At 38.9% G+C, this 27855-nt stretch overlaps 1 protein-coding gene across 1 annotated transcript; it reads right to left on the bottom strand.

The window, feature by feature from the left end:
- Positions 1-1345: 1345 nt before the first annotated feature.
- On the bottom strand, positions 1346-26474 carry DDX21 (DExD-box helicase 21). The gene is made up of 15 exons (XM_086382672.1): positions 26293-26474; positions 23927-24373; positions 22367-22442; positions 21429-21607; positions 20277-20394; positions 16251-16436; positions 15108-15253; positions 14245-14394; positions 13631-13792; positions 12287-12406; positions 10988-11061; positions 8096-8255; positions 7218-7352; positions 4629-4673; positions 1346-4078 (listed from the first exon to the last, which is right to left on the bottom strand). The coding sequence occupies exons 1-15, from the start codon at positions 26377-26379 to the stop codon at positions 3809-3811; spliced, it is 2355 nt and encodes a 784-aa protein (XP_086238798.1). The 5' UTR covers positions 26380-26474; the 3' UTR covers positions 1346-3808.
- Between the last annotated feature and the right edge of the window lie 1381 nt (positions 26475-27855).

The following is a 27855-nucleotide window of genomic DNA, read 5'->3' on the forward strand; positions in this document are numbered from 1 at the left end:
ACACTTTGCAATCTAATTATCAATGTATTAGATTGATACAGGAGGAAAAGGAGCTTAAGTGACAGATGGGAGATGCCTCAGCAGAATTCAGAATGTGGTAAAATCTACAGAACAAATGGCCTGGCTTCTTCAAAAAATAAATTCCAAGAAAAAAACTGCCTTCTAGCATTCCCCTTGCCAATACATGATAATAAAGAACAAAAACTACATATGCACTTGCCTTCTGACTCAGCTATCTCACTCCTAAGAATCTACTCTGAAGATACCCCTCTGAAAGTACATAAATACACACATAAGGAGGTTTCTCCCTGCAGCACTGTTTGTAATTGAAAAATACTGGAAACAACCTATGTGCCCATTCATAATAAGAAAAGGGTTGAATAAACTATGGTGTACCCTCACAATGGGGTATGATGCAGTTGTAAGAACAAACAATTTCTGTGAACTAATGTGATTTCCAGGGTATACTGAGAAGAAAAAAAAAGGTTCAAGGAAGCATCTATGGGATGGTATGCTTCATGTTAATAGATTGGTTTCATTCATTGTGCTATGATAATGGAAAACATTTATTAAACTCCACTCATATCCAGTGGAGAGTATACACAAACTTTGTTCTATTTTTGCAACAAATAAAGTCTTTTCAAGAAATGCAAGTGACCAATAAACTTAAGATGTTAATCCTCATTCAATTATAAGACGTAAATAAATCCATGTAATGCACCTAGCAAAGTGACCAACAGCCAACACCTGGTGTTACTGCTGTGGGGAAACAGGTTTCTCTCCTAGAGTGGAGGGTAGGACCATAAACTGGAACTGCTTTGGAGAGCAACTTGCACCAAAACTTAAATTCATTCACTTTAACCCTGCAATTCTTTTATAGGATTTATCCTAGAGGTGAGAAATCAGGTAAGTACACAAAGATTTGAACAAGAACATTCATTTTAGGGCTGTTTACAGAAGAACAAACAGGACCATCTTATAGTGGCATATTTATACTGTAAGACGGCATAGTTATCAAAAATGGCACAGGGACTTACCTGGTGGTCCAGTGGTTAAGACTCCACACTTCCACTGCAGGGGGTGTGGGTTACATCCCTAGTTGGAGAACTAAAAAAACAAAAGACACAGAAAAAGATGCACATGCCATAGAGGGAAAAGCAATTCACAAAACTGAAGGAATGATTCCAATTTTGTAAATGAATTCCTGGAAGAGATGTTCACAAATATGTTGGATATATGGTGACTTACTTGCTTTTCTGTTTGGATATTTATACCCATCAGTTATTATTTTTAAAATAAAAATTCCAAGCTTCAATTTTAGGGAAAAAAGTCACCAAAAACATAATTAGTAAGTACTAGTAATTTTATTATGGCATAAGGGTCTATTTGTATACATTAACTCAGTTTTACAGTAAAAACACTTTATGTATAACTGTAAAGAAATGCTGCACAGATAGTTCCAACATAAAAACTGGTTTTTAAAAGTTCATTGAGTTGTCTGATACATAAGTTGGAAAATACTTTCTCTGTAGAAAATGGTAAAAATGGTATTATTTCCCAGGCTAGCTCAACAAGCCCATTTAAACCGTACAGTAGTTGAATTATACATTTATAAATATGGTTTGAATTCTGGGATCCAGGAGAAATTTTAGCTTCATTTATTGAGAGTCATGTTGTCCTAAGCCGTGTAAAGTGAAATTCCCATTCATCTTCTCCCTTACTCTCTTGAGTATTTCCTCCTAAAGTACAAGTACACTGTCCTACTTGAGAAACCAACCCATTCCTATCCAAACTTAAATGTTTGGGTTGTTATTTAAGTATGCTCAGTATTTCAGCAAAAGCAGAATTTAATAAAACGTGATCCACAAGGCAGGAGTTGTTGGTCATCAACTACCTAACTTCCTCTGGTTTGAATGGGAAACCATGAGGAGGTCAAGTGATAAAACTGACAAGTGGACCAAAGAAGAAAAGCCAAGAGAATGTGAGAGCAGAGAGACATCCAGTCAGGATTCAAAAACAGAACTGAAATCTTAACAGAAAAAGAATGCTATCTCAATGCTGGTATCTGAGAGCCCCTTACTGAAAAGGTGACTTGCGTAAGAAGCAGTTGGCTATCAAGACCCAGTCAGAGAAACCAGTGTCTAGCAAGATTTCAATTGTTCAAAATAATTAAATCAAAGTAAGATAGGCCATGTGTTTGAATTCCTCTTAACAATTTATTTTCTGAAATTCCCAGTACAGAAATTAAGGCAAGACAATGCTACTCTTAAACTCCTGTACCATGTACAAAGTTTCCCAGAGAAATAACACTTGAGACCTCAGAGCAATACTGGCCAGGGGCTATTTTAGGTTCTTCGGTTCCCTCAAAGCAACAACTTAAAAATAACCATAGTTTGTTCTTAAAAAGAACTCTAGGAAGCTGCAACCTTTCAATGCAGTAGCAATCTAATAGGAAGAGATCCTATACTGTGGCTATAGCAGCTAGGCTTTGAGAAACTAAACTGGATCATTGTACCTAAAATCCCCAGCTTGCCTGTTAGAAATTAAGCTCTGGACACACTAATGAACCATTATGTTTTCATCATTAAAAAAAAGCTTTATCATGCACCTTCACTTGTTCTTCTCTTTGCTCTCAATATACATGTTTCCTTTTTGCATGTAGAAAATATTTTCAGTGGATTTTTGACTCTTCAGCAATCCAAATCTCTGCCCCCTATTCCCCTAGTTCCTTCTTGGTAAATAATGTTAATTTTCCAATAGGAAGTGGAGTACATTATCATCAAGCACCTTATCTACCCTCCTTACTTACGAAGAAAGTTACAGGGCCATGTTATACACGTGGAATTCCTTAAAGATACTTGCTTTCTAGTAAAATATGTGTATTTACACATACACATTATTTTTTAAATCTGTGAAGAATTCACTGAAGCATGAAATCACCTTTTATTGAGAAGCTAAAAATGTATCAAAATGCACATAACAATGGCTAATCTAAATACTATCTCCTATCAAATGTATCACCATCCTCCAAATCTAGAGCATATGCAGGCATAAACTGTATTAATCACGGTTAAGTGTGAAACCTTGCTTTGAAACACTGCTCACTATTAATTCTCAGAAGATATATGCTAGAACCACAGGAGTAATTGGTGGGCAAGTGGCTGAGGAATACCAGTTAGAAAACAAAGCTTTGAGTGCTCAAAGTGCTTCTCTAGAAACTGTTGTATTCCCCATGGTATTTAGGAAGGGCACTATTAAGAATGAGTGTGAGTGATAGTTGCTCAGTCATGCCTGACTCTGCAACCCCATGGACTGTAGCCTGCCAGGCTCCTCTGTTCATGGAATTCTCCAGGCAAGATTACTGGAGTGGGTTGCCATTTCCTTCTCCAGGGGATCTTCCCGACCCAGGGATCCTGCATTGCAGGAGAGTTTTCACCATCTGAGCCACCAGGGACGCCTACTATTAAGAGACATTTCTAAGTATAAAGACAGGTCAACTTAAAAAATATCAGCAGATACTTGCTTCACTTTATCTTATACTCTATAAACAATACATTAGAATACGTAATGAATCCATACACCTTTTCAAAAGGAATACCCAAGACGGAAGTAGCAATAAAGTTATAAATGACAGTCATCAATCAGATGAAATAATTTAGATGAAGCTTTTCTCTCTCAAAGAGATGGGGACTGGGCAAGTGGTCAGGAAGGAAATACAACGTGCTTTTAACTTTGTATGAAAAATAATGTTCAGTTCCACATTGCTGAACATAGTTCTGTTTTTGCCAAATAAATCCTCTACTTCAGGTTACTGTCCAAATGCTTTATTAAAACTCCGCTTCTGGCCTTTGTTTTGAAATCTGTTACTTTTGTTGCCACCTCCTGATCGCTGTCCTCTGAAGCTTCTACTTCTTTCCCGCTGTCCCCTGGCACCTCGGTTACCCTCGCGCTGTCCCCTGAAGCCTCGGTTGCCTTCCCGCTGTCCTCGGAAGTTGCGATATCCTTCCCGTGGACCTTCTAGCTCTGGTTGCTCTGTGGCCACAGAAAGCTGCCAGCGCCGTGAATCATGCCACTTTTCCTGTTGAGAGAAGGTACTATTTTTACCTGCTGTGATTTCTACTGAATTTGGTTTTAAAAGGCATGAGAAAGACAATATTTTTACCCTTTTTCTAAAGAAAAACCAGATTGATAACCTAAGTGCTTAAAAGGTCACTGGTCAAAAATAAAGTATCACTATGAGTACCCTCATCATTTATCCAATCTAGTAACTACAGGGTATCCACAGCTGTTAGGTAGTAAAACATATAAATATAGCATGTATAAACATATTTTTGACAGTACTAAATAACGATATAGCAATTTAAAATGTCTATATAAACCCCCTGTAAAATCCATGGAGAAAAAAGCTGGCTATTGTTCACAATGTTGTAAACAAAAATAGGAAAACAGGAAGGCTGAATAAAGAAAAATATCAATATAAACAGAACAGCAGAAAAAGCAGTAAAATTTACTTCTTAATGGTCTTTTAGAGACTAGACCTGTTGTTTCCCTATTATTCTGTGCTTTAAATAACAAACATTTTATAGTTTAGATACACATTAACTTCAAAATCTAAGAGAAAAGAATACCTGTACTTCTGTTACTGATGCAGTAGGGATATCAAAGCAAACACCCTAGAAATCAAAACAAATGCAAGTTAATCCAGATTTTGACAAGAATTATAAAATGCACATTAATCGATACTCCAAAAGACTAGGTAATATGTAAAAGAAAAACAAAAAGATTTAAAAAAAAACCCATTTTAGATAAACTTTAGGCCAAGCCCAACACAATACATCCCCAAAGAACAACAGCAAAAAGCCAGAGGTATTTATGAAAGGACTCAAGACTGCCTAGAATTGACTAGAGGTCATTCTTGGTTATTACACTGTGCTAATCCTCACAGAGCAATCAGCTACATTTTATAGCTGAGAAAACAAAGGCTTGATGAGGCTAACTTGTCTAAGGTCCCACAGCAGGTAAGAGCAATTTTAAAAACCTGGTAAGCATAGCTCTAAAATAAAACCTATGGTTTAAAACCATTAAAATACACTGACTTCCTGTAATCAGGATGACCTAACTAAAAGCAGGAAAAAAATTATATTGTTCGTTTTCTAGTATCTGTAATTCAAGCTCCAATGAAAAGTATTTAAAAATTAAATACTATACAGGACAGTTTCTTCGTTAACAAGCAGTGCCATCATTTCCAATTAGGAAGTCCTCAATCCCTGGCCAAGGAACTAAGATCCCATAAGCCACTGGATGCAGTCAAAGAAAAAGGAAGAAAAAAAAAAAAACAGAAGAAAAAAGTCCTCCTGTTTCTCAGTGTCCACAAAATAATCAAATTCCCCTCATAAGTGACACAGACACTCCTCTCCCCTGGCTGTCTTTAACTGCAAAATTTTAAGGAACATCCATTTCACTAACAATTTACCCAATTATAACCACAGATAGCATCAGGTACTGTTGGATTTTGCCATCTGTGGGAATCTTCATTCACATATTAACTAACCATTCAATACCAGGCACTCACTGCAGTATAGAGACATCTAGAAAACAGTTTTGGCCCTTGAGTCGGCCATAGTGCTCTTGAGACTCTCAATCAGTATGCAAGCACAGCAAGGAAAAAGTTACATGAATAAACCCAAAGAATGCTAAAGTACACATAGAGGTACCCCCAACTCTGCCATTTGGCCAGGGGAAGTTTCAAAAAGACTTAAGGCTAAGTCAAAAAGACTTAAGGCTTTTTTTTTTTTTGCAAAACAAGCATTTGTGTTTATTAACCAAAAGGAGGGAAGTCAGAGCAGTGCAGACTCCTACCAGTCCCTTCTGTAGTCTACCCACCTAGGCCCAGGCTGCCAAGGCCACTCTTCCCTGGCCCACCCCAGGGTGAGTTCCCAGGTAACCAAGGCCCATGGGCTAAAGAAGAGGAAGTCAGCAAAGGACAGAGGCCAAGGAAGGAAGAAAGAAACAGAGCTGCTGGGTAGACAGTTCTGGTGAGATCCCTTGGCCCTCCACTCTCGGGGGGGGGGGTGGGCCGTGGGGGGGCGGGTTAAGTGCCCCAAATCCAAACCCACAAGCAGGGGACATTCATGTCAAAACCCGACATGTGAGGGCCAGGCAGTGGTCCAAGGTCAAGAGCCAGCTTAGCCTTAAAAATAAAAAATAAAAATAAAAAACCTCCATAAAAAATACCATGGAGGTAGGAACACTCTGTAAACAGTGGACTGTGCATACACTAGGATGAAAGAAAGCAAGATGCACTTGGCACTGTTGGACTGGAGGGCGCTGGTGGAGGAGATAGAAAGGAAGCTGCTAATGAGGACAGGAGCCAGCTAATGAAGAATCCCCTTGTGAAAGTTGGGACTCTATCCCAGATAATGTGGAGGTGCTTAAGGAGATGAACAACATGGTCAGAGAAGCAATGAGTTGAAGATAAAAACCTGATTTGTTTTCCAAGGTCAGCAGTTCTCCAAGTATAGTCCATGTACCACTGGAACCCTGAGATCTTTGAGGCATTCTACCAAGTACACATTTTTATAATACTACAATGTTCTCTGTCCTCTTCATCCTCTTAAGGGTAGAAGGTTTTCAAGACACTACATTATAGTTGATACCATTGTCTGACGACTAACAGAACATATTCTTAATGCTTTATTAGAATTTCAGTCTTAATTTCTAATACATAAATATCAATAGGTATAACCCACATAAACAAAAGCATTTTGGTGTCCCTAACAATTTATTAAGAATGTAAAAAGGTCACTAGAGCAAAATACTTGAGAATTGCTGTAATAGTCTACGCCATTAACTGAGGGCAGGAGTCAGAAGAATGAACACTAGGTTCAAAAGGCAAGATTTTAGATTTTTAATTCAATTTTGAATATTTCTGCATTAAGTTACTTAATAAACCCCATCTGGGTGGGGATGTCAGGGAAGTAGATGGGTCTTCAAGTCTGGCACTTTATGCAGATAGTTCAGGCTAGATACACATGGGGCAGTCGTCAATGACTAAGTGGCAACTGAGGGTCACGAAAGACACTGCCCAGAGAAGACTATCTACAGAATGAAAATATGCAGCATCCCGGCAGAGCAGGGAAAAGCCACCACACAGTGTTTCACCACCAGCATGAAGCTACTGAACCAAGGGGAGCTTACAACAGAGGCCTCAGCCTTACCTGCTTTCCTTTGAGAAAGACCATTCCCTTCACTTTGGAATCAATATCCTCACCCAGCTGCTCTTTAAGTTCTTTCCAAGCATAACTAATGTTTGGCATTTCAATTGAGCACCGCAAGATCATGGTCACAAAGCCCTATGGAAGAGGAACAAAGTTAAAGTCTCAAAAACAAACATACGTGATATGAACACTTGTCCTCATGTTTCTAAGATATTTATGAGAAAGTTCTTTCTAAAAACATATCCCTCCCACCCTGCCATTTTAGTACGAGTAAAACTGAGAAGCTCTGAATAAGACTGGTGCATTGTGCTAGTGCTGGTATCCAGGTCATGATATTAAACTTTTGTAAAATGTTACCACTGCGGGAAACTGGCCAAGTGTACAAGGAATCTTTCTATATTAACGCTTACAATTTCACTAGAACCTACAATTATCTCAAAAATTTCAACTTAAAAAAAAAAGAAAAGTATTACCTTTTTAAGTTTCTAGGAATCCTGGCTAAAGGAATCACATGCACTTACATTGTTTATATGACTGGGTTTTTTTTTTTTAGGATTAAGAAAAATTGACATACAATGCACATACCATAAAATCTGGCATTTTAAAGTATACAATTTAAGGGGGTTTAGTATTTTCACAAGATCTACAATCATCACCAGTATTTAAAATTCCAGAATATGTCCGTATCCCTTTACCCCACCAAAACCCACATTCCCTTCAGCAATCACTGCCATTGCCCTCCTCCAGTAAGACACTGCAACAACTAATTTTCTGTCTCTATGGATTTGTTAATATGTATCAACCTTCACACAAAAGTTAAAACAATTGGAAGTTTCAATGGGACACTAAAGTGTCAGAAATTTGACAGGGACCCCTACCGCTTCTGAGTTGATCAAGGAGCGCTGGTCTACCGACGTGGCACCAGAAATGTGGGCCAGGGCTGCTGCCAGGGCTTCCACAGCTCCCTTCTCCTCAATCAGCTTCTCGGCTGATTGCTTGAAGTGACCGATCGCAGTGGGAGGCACAGAGTCCAAGAGCCTGTGGTTTGATGGAAAGTAGATTTGTTAGGAAAAAGGATAGTCAAAGTGGACAGATTTCATTTTCAAGACAGCACAATCTTGAGATAAATCAATCTTTCAAACCAAATCTTGCACATGTGTAACATCATTTTGATGTAGTATATAAAATTATCACACTTCTGTAGCAATAAATCCACTCCTTTGATTGTGTCTAATTCTAATTTACCATCTAACCAAGAAAAATTTATCCAAGAAAATAATAAGTATTAAGATGTTCATTACACTGTTACAGAAAGAGTATAAATAATTTTAAAATGTGCACCAATATGGACTGGTTAAGTAAACCATAAAACAGATACAATGGCATGCCATACTGCCATTAAAAATGTATCAATAAATAACAAACTTTTACAATTAAGTATGTGTTACTTTTAGAATAAGAAAATACTACAGCTATTCTCATTCTGAAATAAAAGAACTCTCAAATCAGGTTATATCAGACCCTTACGAGACTATACATTTGTTAGGAAATGACTATTATCTTTGTGATAAGAAATAAATGTCACATCTCAAAATTGAAAGAGATCACCCAAGACAAGGAGGAACAAGGCTGCATGAAGCAGCTTCTTTTGGCAAGGCTGCTGCTCTAGAGGCCTTCTCATGTACCACTAGCATCTAGGTCTCTTTTCAACTTTCTGGCCATCTAATCCCAAATTTTCTTAACTGGCATCACAGGAAACCCTGTCTGCAGGATAAAGAAAAGCATGCTAAATTTGAAAAATGCTGAGTTAAATTCTTTTCATTTGCAAAACTTTCCTGAGCTACTAGTATGCTAATATTTAACATTTCTTCTGATCATGAACTCTTTTTTAAATTAAGTTTCTCACACATACATAATAGTAACTATGAAAAACACTGTAAAAATGCTGCTCAGACTCTGGTTCTTAAGCAGGGGATGTAGCTCACCACTTGGAAACATCTGAAAAATGACTGGGAGCTTTCTGGTGCCACCTCACTCAACCTCAGGAATATACTGCACAGCCAGGGATGCTAAACAGCTAAGTATCCTTGCCAATCAAAAAAATGGGCAAAAGACCCAAACAGACACTTCTCCAAAGACATATGCATGGCCAACCAGCACATGAAAAAACACTCAACATTACTAATTATCAGAAAAATGGAAAGAAAAACTACAATGATCATCACCCCACAGCTGTCAGAATGGTTATTATCAAAAAGATCACAAATAAATGTTGGAGAGGATGTAGAAAAAAGGGAGCTCTTGGGAATGTAAATTGGTACAGCCACTATAGGCAACAGTATGGAGGTTCCTCAAAAGGCTAAAAATAAATTACCATGTGATCTTACAATTACACTCTTGAGTATATGTCCAAAGAAAATGAGACCGCTAATTTGAAAAAATTTCAGAGCAGCACTAGTCACAATTGCTAAGATATGGAAGCAACCTAAATGTCCATCAACCAATGAATGGATAAAGATGCGGTACATATATACAAGGGAATACTATTCAGCCATAAAAAAGAATTAAGTATTGCTATTTCCAACAACATGGATGACCTAGAGATTATCATAATAAATGAAATCAGAGAAAGACAAATATATGATATGACTCATATGTGGAATCTAAAAAAATAATGCAAATGAAACTATCTACAAAAAGGAAACAGACTCATAAACTTACGGTTACTAAAGGGGAATAGAGTGGAGGGATAAAAGGGATAAATTAGGAGTCTAAAACTAATACAATACAGTAAATCAACTATCAGATCAGATCAGTCGCTCAGTCGTGTCCGACTCTTTGTGACCCCGTGAATCAGCATGTCAAGGCCTTCCTGTCCATCACCAACTCCCGGAGTTCACTCAGACTCATGTCCATCGAGTCAGTGATGCCATCCAGCCATCTCATCCTCTGGCATCCCCTTCTCCTCCTGCCCCCAATCCCTCCCAGCATCAGACTCTTTTCCAATGAGTCAACTCTTCGCATGAGGTAGCCAAAGTACTGGAGTTTCCAGCTTTAGCATCATTCCTTCCAAAGAAATCCCAGGGCTGATCTCCTTCAGAATGGACTGGTTGGATCTCCTTGCAGTCCAAGGGACTCTCAACAGTCTTCTCCAACACCACAGTTCAAAAGCATCAATTCTTCGGTGCTCAGCCTTCTTCACAGTCCAACTCTCACATCCATACATGACCACAGGAAAAACCATAGCCTTGACTAGACGAACCTTTGTTGGCAAAGTAATGTCTCTGCTTTTGAATATGCTATCTAGGTTGGTCATAAATTTCCTTCCAAGGAGTAAGCGTCTTTTAATTTCAACCAAAAAAAATTAAGTATTCTTTAGTTTGTAGGACAACTGCACATAATGAAGAATGTTCTTGCCCTTATGCAAGTAGCACCTCCAATGATACTGTTAATCTAATCCTTACCATCGAGATATTTTCCATAACTTTTACCTACACCATATCTAAGACACAGTTATTTAAAATGCCAACACAACCAAACTATTAATAATGGTTTCCTCTGGTGAACAGGATTGGGCACAATGTGCAAAAATGAGAATTTTTATTTTATACAATTTTACTTCAGCACAGTCTATTTTTTTTAACAAGCAGGTTATAAATTGTTTAAAACACTAAATAGAATACATTTTAATCTAAATTTCATTAATGCACAAAAACATGTAATAAATAGAGCAAGCATAAAACAAACCACAGCAGTGGTAGAGAACATACCTGATGGCATCTTTGCTAGACGCTTTTATTATCTCTGTTGGAGAAGGAACACCTATTCGTTTAAATTTAATTCCCTACAAGGAAACGAACCATAATTTAATGTACAACATGGCCATCAATTATTTCTATTGAAACCAGTAGTCCCCCAATTTTCTAATAATTACCAAACATATTTGATAATTATTTAAAACAAAACTTTTATCTTAGAAAGGTTTTTAGATTTACAGAAAAGTTGCAAAGATTTGATAATTATTTAAAACAAAACTTTTATCTTAGAAAGGTTTTTAGATTTACAGAAAAGTTGCAAAGATAGTACACAGAGTTCCTGTCTACCTGCACCTATTACTTTGGTACATTTGTCAGAAATGTACCAAAGAAACCAACACTGCTACATCACTATTAACTGAACCCCAGATTTCATTCAAATTTCACTAGTTTTTCTAATATCCTTTCTTCTGTTGATATATGACCAAGGACACCACAGTACATTTAGTTAACAATGTCTTCTTAGTCTTCTCTGATCTGTGACAATTTGTCTTTCCTGTTTTTCATGACCTTGACAGTTTTAAGGTGTGCTAGCCAGTATTTTGTAGAATGTCCCTCAATTTGAGAATATCAGTTTTTCACACAGGGGGTAGACTAGGGTTATGGGTTTAGGGGAAGATGACCAGAGGTAAATGCCTATCTCAGTACATCATATCAAGGGCACATGCCCATCACTGATGTTGACCACGATCACCTGGCCAGGTGGTGCTCCTCCCCAGGGGAGAAAGTCCTCACCCCCATCCCACTCTGCTCTTTACAAGATGGTAACTAAGAGAAATCCACTGAAGGTGATTAAAGCTCCACCTATCATAGGAGAAAGTATAAAATTCTTCTGCAAGGAAAAGTGTGTTCTTTCCCATTAAAGAATTTCTCTTTTTGACAGTCTCATCTTTCATGGTTTTCAAGCAATTCTCCAAACTTCAAGTAACCCCCTAAACCTACACTTAAAATACTTCTGTTGTGTTCATTGTGCATCACTGTCAGAAAACTGTCTTTCAAACATCTCAATAAAAAAAAGACCCCTTCTCATCATAAATATTAAGACAAAACCACTGCTTTCAAATGCAAAGTTATTCAAAACAGGCTTTAAATGATATGACAATATATAAAACACGTATTTAACGACAAGCTTTCAATCATGGCCACATGCTTAAAAATAAAACTTAAATAAAGTTAACAAAAACCGAATAAAGAGACAAAGACTGACTTTGGAATTCAACATAAGCTGAATGAAGGCTAAGAAAAAAGTTTTACCGCTTTTTGTTCCACTTGGGCTAACTGATATTCTTCTTTGTGCTGGTAAAAGCAGATGCAAACCCCAGTTCTCCCAGCTCTACCTGTTCGCCCGGAACGATGAATGTAGGATTCAACATCCTATGGAAGTAAAATACGTCAATGATACCAAACGATGAAGAAAGATAGTCCTGAGAGCCTATGCAGAGCCGAGTGTGGTGGTGACAGACTTGGCCCGAGAGGGGATGGTGTGAGGGAGGAGGCACCTAAGCATTCCAACTTTAAGAACTGAAAAAACTTTGAAACCTCTAGAACAGTGGTCCGTCCCTATGCTGTGGGTAAATCTGCAAAAAGTATTGCTTTTTAAAAAAAGCATTGTTTTATTTAACCCACTATATCCAAAAGTTTACCATTTCAGTATGCTATTTCTACAAGACATGTTATCAATGAGATATTATACATTCTTTTCCCGCAAGTCTTTCAAAACTACTGTGCATAATAGAAAGTTTAAATATTTTAAAAATCCAATGTGTATTTCATACTTACAGCACATACAAGTCAACTAAGATTAGTTGCATTTCAAGTACTGAACAGCCACGTACGTGCCTGTGGTGCTCATACTAGATAGCGCAGGTATACCGGCTTATTTAAATAATGTCTCTGTTACACACTTATGGGACATCCTGTGTAAGAAATGGTGACTTTGTAGTAATGTATTTTTCCATCACTGTGAATATTAATGCTGAGGGATTTGCCAAATTTGGGGGTAATGGGGTCTTCGTGCCTGAAGTGATGAGAACAAGCTCCTTCAGACTAACTTTTATGTAAGTGTCCACACCATATAAACTGTTCATCAAGGACCTCTTTGGGAAGTTCCCATCACCCAAGCAGTTTTAACCAGAAGTTGTTAACCACAGGCCTTTCTCGCTTCTCTCTTCTCTAGCTCTCAAGTTTATCTACCCTACCACCACCCCATCTATGCCTTACCAACTTCAAAGTCCAGTTCAAAATTGCACTACCCCCATCCAGCAACCTTTCAGGACAATGCTCTAACCAGAAACTATCTTTCCAACCTCTGCCCACTCACCACACTGTCAGTTCTGAGAGACGTGGGGACATATGACAGGTTCATTTTAAAATCACCCTTAGCAACCTAACACCCCGAAGAAAGCTATCACTAATCATCTGAAAAGAAGCAATACGACTTTCAATTTAACACCCAAAAGAAACAACAAAATAAAAGTTAAGTGTAGCTTTGCACAGTAGAAGTATCATAGCCAATGAAGTTTATCCAAGATGAATTACTAATGGGCGGGGGGGGGGGGGGGGGGGGGGGGGGCGGGAATCTAACTGTAAATCCCTTACCTTTGGTGGAGAACTCTGAACAACCAGATCAACCTCGGGGATGTCTAGCCCACGTGCAGCAACATTGGTTGCAACCAAAACTCCAAAATCACCATTTCTAAAACCTTTCAGGGTGATTTCCCTTTGCTTCTGTGGAATGTCTCCATGTAAGGACTGGGCATCCTGCCAAAGAAACAAGCTCACTTAAGAATACCAGATCATATAATGCAGGTACTTTTAAAATCACCAATTTGGCCTATAAAGACATTCACATTTTGGTGACACCTCTGCTGAAAATACAAAGGGGAAAATATGCCTTCCATGGACAAGTCTCAAATTTTCAATGGTGGTCATTAAATCTGTATTCAACTGTATTCAATTATTTGTTGTCATTCAGTCACTAAGTCGTGTCCGACTCTTTGCAAACCCATGGACTGTAGCATGCCAGGCTTCCTTGTCCTTTACTATTCAACTACCCAAATATGAGTGATCAAATATTTGTCACAGTAACCTTGGGTTTGAGCCATGCTTTCTTCATCTGTGAGGTAAGACGGGCAAATCAGATGAACTCTAAGATGTATACTCTATTAACTGAAAGATGCTGCCTCCTTATGGGAAGAGAGGGTAAGACCAACCTGTCTTACAGCCACATTCTGTGACAACTCCTGGGCTTCTTTCTTTGTTTCACAAAATATGATAGTGCGCCCTTGAAAACCACTGTACACTCGGATCACGTCTCCGATAACTGCTGCCCTCTGAGTCCAGTGGCACTTGATAGCCAGATGCTTAGGAAAGAGGAGAAAAAAGATTATTCAGTAAAGCCTCGCTAGAATCTAAATCATCTGCCCAAGTCTAATGATACTAAAAGCAATTGTTTAAGCCTGACTAGAGAAAACTTCCACCACCGTTTAGAGGGAAAAAAACTAAACAACTAAAGCAGAGAGCCTTTCCTCTTTCACCAAAGAGTACCCGGCTTCTTTATCCATTTTTTGACCTAACCCAGAAAATGTAAGAAAAGAAATGCTGTTCCTAAACTCCCACAAGAAACCAAATAACAGGCAGCAGGAAAGCCTCTGTGTGTTCTGTTCTTCATCCACTTAAACATGCAATCAGTAGTCAGTTTCTGTACAGGTCTGTTGCTTGGATGCAATAAAGTCCACTAGGTACCAGACCCTAAGAAAAACACAGCTTCAACAGCAAAACTACGATTCTGTTGCCCTCTAATGTATAAACTCGATGTGTCATGTCACTCCACTTACCAATTTATATAGATTTAAGTTTCAAAAGATTCTTCAATCAGGCTACCAGATGATGAAATTTAGAAAAAGCACAGATACCATTTACCACTCAATTAGAAACATAACTTTACTTGGCTTTTCACATAGATTTAGTACTTATCGGGAAAAGGAGTTTGTATTTGCAATCTAAATACGATCAGACAGGGAAAAACATTATATACTATTTGTAACTAATGCCAACAACTGAATGAATCATTTACCTCTACAGTTATCGCTGTTTTCTGTGTCTTTTTACCAATCAGGTCCACTTGTTCATATGTAGATTTCATGTATTTCTTAGCAACATTAAACACCCAATAGGGGCAAGTTGCAGAAAAAAGCAATGTTTGGGGATTGTCTTCTGAATCTTAGAGGGGGGGAAAAAAAAGTATGAATAATTCAAAATAGCCTACACAAACAGAATTCCACTTCACTCAATTTTTCCAGGGTCCATCCAACATTCTACAAGAAACACTTCTGACACCAAGCCAGGCATTGAGGACATACAAATTAAAGACATCAAGGTTCCCAGTCGGCAAAGAAATATTGTCTTAATAATTTAAGTAAAGGATTCTTGAAATACCCAGAGAACTTTAAAGTTATTTTGCTTTCTAACCATTGGCCCTTATGAACCATGAGGGAAATCTGTCCTTTCTAATGAGACCTACTAAGTGGATAACATCAATTAAACAGGTCCAATAACCAACGAATTTAAGTCACTAAATAACCTGTAATCAACACAACAGATTCTGTACTCATCTATTCTCCCAAGCATTTCCTCAACATTTGGAGGTTAGAATTTAGTTTATTCATTTTTTGAGGTCAGACACTAAAACTCCCCAACCTCAATTTTTTTAAGTTTGCTCTTAGAAGACCACTGCATTTTCCTATATTTCCAATGGTAGCATAACTGACAGAACCCTTCTGAGAGCAACCGGACAGTGTATATTGAGGAACATAAGTATTTATACCTCTCAAATCAGATCTCCTTTGTGGAAATCTATCCTTAAGAACTAATTTTGAATATTGTTGTTTGAAGTAAGCTGTCTACATACAAATGTCTGTCAGCAGATTTATATTATGTAAAAATTACAATATATAGACAGATTATCATGGCACAAATAGTTCATGGAGTTTTACATGTGCAGTATGATTACAGTTAACATACACACAATAGCACAAATCAGGAATAAACCAGAAACAAAGTATACCAAGCTGGCTTCTCTTATTTTCCCTATTGTAATTATGTGCAAATCATGGAAATTTCCTGCCAACTTCCTTAGGCTTCATTTAACTTTCAGAAGACTACTTAACCACTACCCTTCCTCCGATCCCTTATGCCAGTTCTTGAATGTGCAATTTACCTTTCTTGTATGCTACACATAAAATCTCTTCCACTTGATCAGCAAAGCCCATATCCAACATCTGGTCAACTTCATCCAGGACAACATGCTTAAGTTTGGTGAGATCTAGCTTGCCATTCTGCAGGTGGTCTTTGATACGACCTGGTGTCCCAACCAGGATATCGATCCCATTCTTCATGCGTTCAACTGTAAAGAACATCAATGATGAGATATGCTGGATTTTTAAGTCCTTTTATTAATCTGGAAAACCAATTTGATATATTTTTTATTTTAAAGTATTTATTAACTACAAGTATTAATACAAGGTACTATGCCAAATACTTTAGATAGAGACACTCGAAGCACTCCTTGACCTACTGGGGAAATTTGTAAGAAATGACAGTCCAAAGACTTCCCTTGCAGTCCAGTGGTTAAAACTCCACACTCCCAATGTAGGGGGCATGGATTCAGTCCTTGGTGGGGGAACTTAAGATCCCACATCCCATGGCAGTCCAGTGTACTACATAACAAAAAAAAAATGCACCAATGAGGGATGGTAGCACCAGGAAAGAGATTATTTCCTTTATTGGTGGAGGGAGTCAATATTTCACAAAGTGAAAACAAGTATCTTAAAAATAGTAACTTTCTATAGGCAAGAACGCCAGGAGAAATATCAATAACCTCAGATATGCAGATGACACCACACTTACGGCAGAAAGCGAAAAAGAACTCTTGATGAAGGTGATAGAGCAAAGTGAAGAAGCTGGCTTAAAACTCAACACTGAAAAAACTAACATCACAGCATCCAGTCCCATCATTTCATGGCAAATAGATGAGGAAACCATGGAAACAGTAACACTTTTTTTGGGCTCTAAAATCACTGCAGATGGTGACTGCAGCCATGAAATTAAAAGAAGCTTGCTCCCTGGAAGAAAAGCTATGACAAACCTAGACAGTATATTAAAAAACAGAGATATTACTTTGCTGACAAAGGTCTGACTAGTCAAAGCTATGGCTTTTCCAGTAGTTATGTATGGATGTTGAGAGCTGGACCATAAAGAAGGCTGAGCACCAAAGAATTGATGCTTTTGAACTGTGGTCTTGGAGAAGACTCTTGAGAGTTCCTTAGACTGCAAGGAGATCAAATAAGTCAATCCTATATGAAATTAATCCTGAATATTCATTGGAAGGACCGATCCTGAAGCTCCAATACTTTGGCCACCTGTCACGAAGAACCAACTCACTCAAAAAATCCCTGATGCTGGGAAAAACTGAAGGCAGGAGAAGGGGACGACAGAGGATAAGATGGCTGGATGGCATCACGGACTCTATGGACATGAGTTTGAGCAAGCTCCAGGAGATGGTGAAGGATAGCGAAGCCTGGCATGCTGCAGTCCATGGGTTGCAAAGAGTCGGATACGACTGAGCAACTGAACAGCAACATAGGCAAGCAGGTATAGGGAGAATGACAGGATAGATGGGCAAGCATTATAACAAAGTGCAGAGATGGTCAGAAAAGTGGGGTTCAATGTAACTGTGGTGAGATGGTAATGATACAACTGTTTCCATCCTGTTTTTGAAAATTAATTTTTATTGCTGTATAGCTGATTTACAATGTTGTATGAGTTTCAGGTGAACAGCAAAGTGCTCCCTGTGCTATATACAGCAGGTTCTGATTAGTTATCTGGATGTAACTTTCTATCGAGTTGTTACTGTAGTTGAGGAATCTACTGCTAGGTACTTGACATACTTACCCAATTTCATCCTCACAACACTGCAGGGTGAGTTTAGCAATCTTACATGAATAAACTAAAGTGCAGAAAAATCAAGCGACTTAAACTGAAAAATCATTCAGGTACTCTGTGAGCAGAGGTTAGAGGCAAACCCAGGCCGTTCTGATGCCAAAACCTATGTTAGTTCCACCAAAGCCAAAGAGATAATCACAAGCCTTGTGTGCCAATACTAAGACTTCTTTTGTCATTTTTTATATTATTTGTAAATTTTTATTTTATATTTGAGAATGCTGCCACTGCCCAGCATCCTGAGACAGTATCATATTGCATTTCACTAGCCCAGGAAGAAACAGAAATTCAAAGTATAGTTGCTACTGAGTATGTATCACTTTTGTACCACTGTAAAGTCGTGAACTCTTAAGTCAACTCATCTTAACTGAGGGACCTTAAGTTGCTGTCAGGGACCTTAAGTAGCTCTTTGGCTACATGGGTATCATATGGGTAAGGTAAATTCCTATAAGCAGATTTTTTTTTTTAATAAGTAGAATTATTGAGTAAAAGGGTTTATGTATTTCAATTTAAAGAGGTGGTTTAATTCTCTAGTAGTCAAAGAATATGCCTGTTTTCTCATTCAAGGAATTATCAAACTATCTTTTATCCTTTGATACTCTAAACAGGTGAAATATTCATTATAATTTTAATTTACATCTCTAATTGTGAATGAAACTGAATTTTATTTCATATATTACAATCCACTTTCTTATAATGTGAAATATTAATGCTGTTTCATCTTTAATCTTTTCCTTATTGATATACAAATTAAGGGCTTCTCTGATGGCTTAGCAGTAAAGGATCTACCTGCCAATGCAAGAGATCCACCTGCCAATGGATTCCATCTGTGCTGGGAATATCACCTGGAGAAGGAAACGGCAACCTGCTCCAGTATTCTTCCCTGGAAAACCCCATGGACAGAGGAGACTGGTGGGGTATAGTCCACAAGGTCAGAGAGAATCAGACACAACTTAGCAACTGAACAACAGGTGATTTACAATGTTGTTTTAGTATCAGATAGATAGCAATGTGATTCAGTTATACATATACATGTATCTATTCTTTTTCAGATTCTTTCCGTATACAGGTTATCACAGAGTATCGAGTTTCTGTACTATACTGGAGCACCTTGTTGATTATGTTTTATATCTATGTTTTATATCTAGAAGTGTGCAGATGTTAATCCCAACCTCCTAACTTATTTCCCACCCTCCACCCCTGCCACCTTTCCCTTTTGATAACATAAGTTTGTTTTCTTCCTTTTTGGGTTCCAGGGGATGGAGGCTAGGGGTGGATTGGGCTGTGTGGCTTGCAGGATCTTAGTTTCCTGATCAGGGACCAAACTGGGGCCCTGGCAGTGAAAGCACTGAGTCCCAACCATTGGACCACCAGGGAATTCACAAACATGAGTGTGTTTTCTGAGAGTCTGTTTTGTAAATACGTTCATTTGTTTCATTTTTTTAGATTCCATATATAAGTGAAACCATATATTTGTCTTTCTCTGCCTGAGTTATTTAGTATGATAATCTCTAGATCCATCTTGCTGCAACTGACATTATTTCATTCTTTTTATGGCTGAGTAGTATTCCATTGTATGTATGACCATATCTTTACTCATTCATCTGTCCAATACAAAGACTTTCAAAATGCTTAAGTCCCTTCCTGAATTATGTATCTGACCTACAAAACAAAGTTTCTAGGTCTTAAATTGGGAAATAATGGAATATTATAGGAGGGGATACATATGGCCCTTGGCACCAGAAAAAGGAAAGGCTACCTACAGTAAAAAGAGGCAAAGACCCAAGGTCCTTGACAGATTAAAAAGAATAACCTTGAATTCTGACTTTCTAGTTCCTGGATTCTGTCCTCTTAGGCTCAGTAAGGCAGTCTTTAGGTAAACATAGATAAATAATTACAAAAGTCCTAAGATCCATATACAGATTTGACATATCATCATGCAGGACCGTGTGCCTGACCATCTTTAAACAATAACGGCAAAAGAGAGAGTTCCCTGGTGGTCTAGTGGTTAGGATTAAGCACTTTCACTGCCATGGCCCAGGGTCAATCCCTGGTTGGGGAACTGACATTCTGCAAGCCACACAACACGACCAAAAAATAAAAGAAGAAAAAAAAAGACAAAAGAAAACCACCATAAATGACTAAATCAGGTAGGAAAAGACAGATGTCAAAGTCAGAAGAAATTCAATCAGGTCATCTTAAAAGTAGATGGCATTTTCCTTTCCTCACTTGTGGATTAACTTACTTTGTCCTCCATAGGGAGTTCCTCCATAAAAACAAGCCACTGCCAGCTTTTTTGTGATGTCACTGAAGTCTCTGCTTACTTGACTTGCCAACTCCCTTGTGGGTGCAAGAACCAGTACCTGAAAAGAAAAACTAATAATGGAATCCAAAGTATTATGCAATAATTGTTTAACAAATTTCCAATACACCAGGAGGTTCAAGTCATCCTAACAATTACTTTCAAAATATCTATAATAATACCTACAATAACACACAACAGATTTCTACCAAACCAAAAGGTAGAGCCTAGATTTAAATTCAGGTAGCCAGGATACAAAATCTATAGTCTGAAATCTCCACACTACAGTGAAATGGAAGTAGAATAGAAGTCAGAAGAGTAAGAGCAGACCAATATGGTGAAGGGCTTTGAATCGTAACAGGAAACACAACACAGGACCACAACAGACCCTCAGATTGGGTAACAGCATGAAAACAAATGTGATTTAAGAACAACCTAATACATCCATTCAACAGGTATTTACTGAACGTCTATTATATACCAGGCACTATTCCAGGTGCTAGAATAATTTATTGTTACAGCTGCTGAAATTGCAGACAAATAACAGTAAACGAATGAATTAATGAGGAGGGGGCATGGATACTGGAAAGCCCGTGAATGAGGTGAGGCCAAAAAGTCAGGTACAACAACAAAACCCAAAGCCAAGGTGACAACACAGGCATTTCAAGGAGGTCAAGGTTTGAATGCTAAGTTCTTTAGAAATGAGCTCAATAAGCACCATCCTCATCAGAGGGCATGGCCTCTTCACATCGAATACGCCTTCCTATTCAGACATCTCTATTAAAAATACTTTCCCCATTTTAGGCAAAAATGCAGACACTTGACAAAACCCTTGAGTACCAGGGACATCTAAAAGTCTTAAAGAAATATATAAGCATTAATAATAGAGGTGATCATTACCATGGAACAAATTACAATATTTAAATACATAAGGTTTGCAGTCAACAGTCTTAAAAGAATTATCCTGATTTATGTCTTCGGATAAAGATCTCTAGTAAGAAAGATCTTAAGAAAAAGGCCTTAAAAACTCAAAACAAAACAAAGGGATATATAAGTGATGTCCAATAAACTAAAGACTATGTTAAAGATACTTACCTGAGGGGCACGCCCTCTCTTCCGGTCTTGCAGTTCTCCAAGAAGTTTCTCAACCAAAGGGATAGCAAAGGAGAATGTCTTTCCAGTTCCTGTCCGCGCCTGTGCAATCAAATCCTTCCCACTATAGACATGGTGAAAAGTCTTTGCTTGTATAGGAAACAGGAAGGTCACCCCACGGGCTGTGAACAAATGAGCCATGTTACCTGACTGTGCAGTTCTTAAAGCCTAGGCCATACTGGAGGATGAAAGCACAGCCAGGCTTCTGATCCTGCAGAATTCTAGAATTCTACATTCTGGTCACATCTACAAAGTTAAATTCAAATATATTCTGGCAATGAAGAATCTTTTGACCAAAAAATATCAATAAACTTTAAAGCACTAGAGTACAGTAAATACTTATTATCTTAAGAGATGAAGCCCCTTGTCACGAAATCTCATCTACAGGCCAATATAAGCCCAAAAATCAGGCGTTTTGCTGTCTTGACTGCACCACACCTGATTCAGAAATCACCTAAGTTGAGCATCTGTGACTTTCTACTTGGTTCATAGGCACAATACTAACCTGAGTTCTGAGTCAGGCTAGTATCATTAACCTAGAGATGCCTCAAGAAGTGCAAGAGGGTAAAAAAGAAAATACCAACATGGCATCAATATTTAATTGCACCAGTACTATCAGTCATTATACCTCTGAATATATATAATGTATTTTTTATTTTTTTGAATATAATATATTGAATAAATTTTAACCATTCATTTAAGAGGCAGTAAAGGCCATCACTAGTTTAGTCCTTTACCAAATATATAGACCTACTTCATTTATTATATGGCTGCATATATCATCCTCCAATAAGAACATGTCCCAGTTTATCTCAACAAAACCCGTAGAGTGCTTCCAAATAACGTGTTCTAACATTATACAATATTGCCAAGAATATTACCTTTAAGAAGTTTAATAGTTTCTTCAGATATGGGAAAATTAGAGAAAGCGCCTTCTTTTTGCTCCACAGTCATTTCCTATCAAATAAAGGGGGCCACAGAAAGAAATCAGTAACTTTATCCCTACAGGTTAAATATAGAAAGCCTTCTAAGAAATTATTCTAAAATATTTCTTCTAAATCAACCAAAAAGACACAAACACTCTGGTAAGTAAATCAAGATCTGAAAAGGATAAAGATGACAGTAATCTATAAAACCCTAAGAGAAGAAAATTTTGTGGCAAATATATATAGCACAGATATACCACATATGGCTAGTGAAAGCAGCTTCAGCCTCAACTAAGAACTTTTCCAGTTATTCCAAATCAACAATACACTGGTGAACAGGTTATTAACCACTTCGCATAGCAACATCTTTCATAAACATATCCACAGAAAATAAGGGATAAGCACTTATGACAAATGATTACACTGGCACTATTTGATAGTGAAAAATCTGAATGTCCAACAATTGAATAATTAAGTGAATTTCTAAACATCTACATGATGGATTACATAACCACTAAAAATATTTAATATTTAAAAGTAAGGAAAATGCCTATATAAAAATACAGGCAATGGGCTTCCCTGGTGGCTTAGTGGTAAACAATCCACTTGCCAATGCAGGAGACGTAAATTCAATCCCCAGTCAGGAAAGATCCCACATGCCACGGAGCAACTAAACCCATGTGCACCACAACTATTGAACCTGTGCTCTAGAGCCTGGGAGCTGCAACTCCTGAGCCCAAGTGCCATATCTACTGAAACCCGCAAGTCTTAAAGCCCGTGCTCCCCGACAAGAGAAGCCACCACAATGAGAAGCCCAGGTACGCCATCCAAGAGTATCCATGGAGCAACAAAGACTCAGTACAGTCATAAATAAATAAAATTATTTAAAAAATAAAAATATAGGTAAGCTAGGAAAAGGCAAGATACAATATGGATAAAATCATAATCTGACAAAAAATAGCTGTATATGTTTTTTATAATCAGGAAAAAATTTTAAATCTTGATTACAACCCTACGGCAAAGAGAAATTTACTAGATTTAGCATTTTTCTTTGATGATTGAGCTTCTGAAAGATAACAGGATCAGCTTCCAAAAGGACATTTAAACATTGTATTCAACTCAAGTTAGTTAATGACCTAAACAAAAAGACTTGTGCAATCAAGCAAGCACCTTTTCAGTAGTTCCACTTAATCATGATTTACTAGGTGAAACCCTCAGAGGGATGCTGGAGTACATATGCATAACTATATACATCCTGTTGATTTCTGACTTGAAAATAAGCAGATCAAGTGTGAAGAGAAGACATTCTCTAAACTTAAACCTTGCCTAGTTGCAAAGGAAGTATTCTGACAGTGTAGTTTTTAAAATACTCACCCTGCACCTCAAGAGAGGCGCTATGAAGTGCTGACACATCCAATTTCCTCCCATTATTAAATAATATGTGTAACAATTATATACTTATTTACCTGAATCAACATCAAAAGATACACTGTACATATTACAATGCAACTTTACCTGCTCTAACTCACTGTTTTCTTCACTGGCAGCTTCCTTGGAGTTGGAGTCAGGTCCAGAGTCAGGGAATCCATTCTTGAGGTTGGGGCTTTTCTCTTGAATTTCTCCATTTATTTCTTTTTCTTTCTTCATCTTTTTGGGCTTAGGTGCACCCAATTCTTCCTCAGAAGGCTCTTCATTTTTTATAGCTTTTTTGGTTTTAGGAGAAACAACTGTCTTTTCACAGGGCTCCTTTGATTTTTTCAAACTTTTGGTTTTAGGAGAAATAATGTCATCTTGAGATGGCTCCTCTTTCTTTTTTGCCTTTTTAGATTTAGGAGAATTCACGTCAACCTCAGAAGTCTCTACTTTCTTTGTAACCTTTTTAGCTTTGGAAGAAATCATTTCTTCTTTTTCTTCTGCTGCCTCTTCAGTCTTACTAGATTTTGGCTTCTCTTTTTTACCTTTCTAAAAAATAAATAAAGACAATGCAAATGCTGAGCAAAGCACTGATACAGTTGCATAATATATCAATTATGCATTATTTCAAGATCACATAATTATGAAAAATATAATTTGGAGGCATTTTTCAACATGTGTACTTCTACCTTGCACAAAGGCAAAAATCAAACAGTATGCTTTTTAATACTGTTTCTTGGCTAACATGGAGAGAATAATATACCAATAACTTCATTAGCTTGGAAGAGAATGCTTCTTGGTAACTATTCAATTGTACAAGCTGTACAGTCCAATTTTTACAAGGGACTTGGAATGGCTCACAGGATTCTCCAACATGTTCTAAACCACAAACTACAGGAAATGATCAAGAACAATTTAACTTAATTTAACTTGATTAAGTTAATACAAGTATGTATGTCCACAGATAGATGATATTAAACAGATTTCTTTCTCTGCTTGAAGCCCTCTACAGGTAAAAAGGGGGTTCATAATCTCTGCCTTGCTTTTCTCACAAATGCAAAGAAATTTACATACAGACATTTTATGAACCAAAAAGTTGTAAAAACCCAATCTATCACCTCATGCATAAAAAAGATATACCTAACTTAAAGGGAAAAACAGACGGCACAAAGTCACAAGAAAATGGAACAAGGGAAACCTCAAAACCAAACTAGATTACAGTTCCGAGCTGAAATGTCTGACCATCTCCAACTTTTCATATTTCTGAAAACTTAGTGAAAATGTGTTTTACTGTCTGTTAAAACCTCCGTGGCAGGGCCTCGGGCCAAGGCAAGAAATATGGGGACTATTTCATTGAGCTGAAATCTGCCTCCAAAAAACTTCAGGCTTGGCCTCTGCTCTGAAATCATGGACGAACGGTAATCTCTCTCATATGACCTATCCTTCAGACATCTGAAAAACAATCTGGTCCACTCCATCTTAAGGCTTCAATTCTACCATCCCTTTGTTCCACCAACGAGAGCGGATTTTCAGTCCCTGTGGACTGCTTTGGAATGCAGTGGAGTTTGCTGGTCGTGTCCTTTCTAACTTCAACATCCCACAACTGAATAGGCTGGCCGATGCAAGGCAAGGAAACCAGGACTACTTCCTCCCCTTGGGGACAAGTCTCTGCTACCTCCGTTTCCTACAACACCAAAATACTGCTGCTGGAGAAACTCTCCCGTTAAAAAGACCCTGAAACAGCAGGAAAGAAATTCTAAGTCATGAACAACACAAGTTCCTAAGGACAATCTTTGTTCTCTCCGACCTTACCTCAGAACAGAGAATCAGTCACAAGTTAAATCGCTTTCTAAGGATGTAATAGGAAGGAAGCAGACAGCTATCGAGTTAACTTAAGACTACTGCACACTGCTAGCCTATATAAAAAAAAAATACGGTGTGCAGTCAGCACAACACGTCTACATTTCCACGGGAAATCTGGCCAACAAACATTAAGAGGAACTGAACTACTTTTTCGTCTAAGGGCCGCTTTCCGGAAAACTATATTTCCACCAGTAGGGTAAAAAAATGTCACGACGGACGCCACCCACGTGTGCAGATGGGTTTCTGGCTGCGCCACTTCAGGAGGAAACGCTGGTCCCTCTTTTGAATTACAATTCCCTCCGCACACTCTCACGCCGGGAGGTCCGTGTCTGGGCCAAAATGTGGGGCCTAACGGTGACCAGGTGTCGGACGTCCAGACTCTGAGACCACGTGGGACACCGGCCGGCTCACTAGTTCCCATCTGCCCGGACTTCTCGGCAACGCGCACACCGCTCGTGAAGAGCACCGACCATTCCCGAAACCCACGCGGGTCTCCGGCCGGGCAGGGTCCCCGCCGCGCGCCTTGTTTCCCGGCCCGGGCTCCTACTCTTAGCGCCCGGGCCCTCGTCCTGCCTGGTCCCAAGTCCCTCGGCCCTCAGTGGTACCTTCTCATTTTGTTTTCGCGGCATCTCCACTTTTGCCACGGCTGCGTCTGACTCCAAATCCGCGTCACTAAGAAGTTTCCCCGGCATCACTCAGCACAAGCTATGTAGGCCGACCAGTCTCGTCTACCGCGTGGAGAGGAAGAGAAAACGCTGCCCCTACAGCCCACCCAGCTTTCGTCACTTCCTGTAGTAAAGCGGAAGCGGAAGATACCGGCAGGCGAGGGCGTCGGTGGTAGTACCAAAGTAACTACTTCTCACATCCGGAGGACTCTGTGAATTAACTGCTTATGGCGCCTGCACTAGAAGGCATCTATAGAAGGGTAGGAATCCCATGGACGGAGGAGCCTGGTAGACTGCAGTCCATGGGGTCTCTGGGAGTCAGACACGACTGAGCGACTTCACTTTCACTTTTCACTTGCATGCATTGGAGAAGGAAATGGCAACCACTCCAATATTCTTGCCTGGAGAATCCCAGGGACAGGGGAGCCTGGTGGGCTGCCGCCTATGGGGTCGCACAGAGTCGGACACGACTGAAGCGACTTAGCAGCAGCAGCAGCAGGAATCACAAAGGATGATTTTATTCTCGTTCGAACACTGCCCGGATTCTCGCTAGCCCCAGCCTGATAAATGAAGATTTGGAGTTGCTTTTGAGTGGCGCCTCTTCAGTGCTTTGTATCAGATTGCTTGCGTTTGTAAGGTCCTTTCACGCGCAAACGCGCGTGATGTGTCGTCATCTTGTGGAAACGTCAACCCTTGAAAGGAGACCCCAGACTCACAAGCCTAGATAAGAACTAGATGTTAAGCGGGTCTGGTCATTCATTCATACGTGCGGTCAACATATAGCTGCTGAGCATTCACCGTGTCAGGTGTGAGAAACAAGGTTGGGATTCGGCACAGAAGTCTGTCTTCAATAAGCTTTGTAGACTGGGAGGAGATGGAGAAGTGTCAGTTGTTTTGAAGGCATAACCAGCCTTGGGACCTGTAGCCGCTGCTAAGTCACTTCAGTCGTGTCCGACTCCGTGCGACCCCATAGACGGCAGCCCACCAGGCCCCCCCGTCCCCGGGATTCTCCAGGCAAGAACACTGGAGTGGGTTGCCATTTCCTTCTCCAATGCATGAAAGTGAAAAGAGAAAGTGAAGTCGCTCAGTCGTGTCTGACTCTTAGCGACCCCATGGACTACAGCCCACCAGGCTCCTCCATCCATGGGATTCTCCAGGCAAGAGTACTGGAGTGGGGACCTGTAGAAAGGGTCCCAAAACCATGTAAACTTCTACTGGAAAATACCGGGGGTCTTAGTCTTGCAGAATTTGGACATAAACTACTTAAAGCGGTTGAGGGAAAGTGGTCCACTGAATGACGTATAACCAACATCGCTAAACTTCCTGTGAAGAACTAGAGAGGCAAATAATTGGGAGCTACTTCATCATAAAATCATTTTTTTAATGGGTTGAAATCTTTACGGTCTTTGAAAAACTGAACCGTTTGCCCTGTGATTTTGGCCATATTTCTTAATCTGAATCTGAGTTTCTTATGCATAATGGGGATAACAAAACCTACTTCAT

The sequence above is a fragment of the Bos grunniens genome, chromosome 28 (genome assembly GCF_055505025.1).
Source record: "Bos grunniens cultivar Pamir isolate PY7600 chromosome 28, Bosgru_T2T1.0, whole genome shotgun sequence".
Classification (NCBI taxonomy): domain Eukaryota; kingdom Metazoa; phylum Chordata; class Mammalia; order Artiodactyla; family Bovidae; genus Bos; species Bos grunniens.

Excerpts from the sequence above, each read along its gene's own strand:
- DDX21 (XM_086382672.1), bottom strand. The coding sequence starts at position 26,379 with ATGCCGGGGAAACTTCTTAGTGACGCGGATTTGGAGTCAGACGCAGCC. Across the intron at positions 24,374-26,292 it reads CGCGAAAACAAAATGAGAAG|AAAGGTAAAAAAGAGAAGCC; the intron begins GTACCACTGAGG and ends TTTATTTTTTAG. Across the intron at positions 4,674-7,217 it reads TCTTTCTCAAAGGAAAGCAG|GGTGTTTGCTTTGATATCCC; the intron begins GTAAGGCTGAGG and ends TTTGATTTCTAG.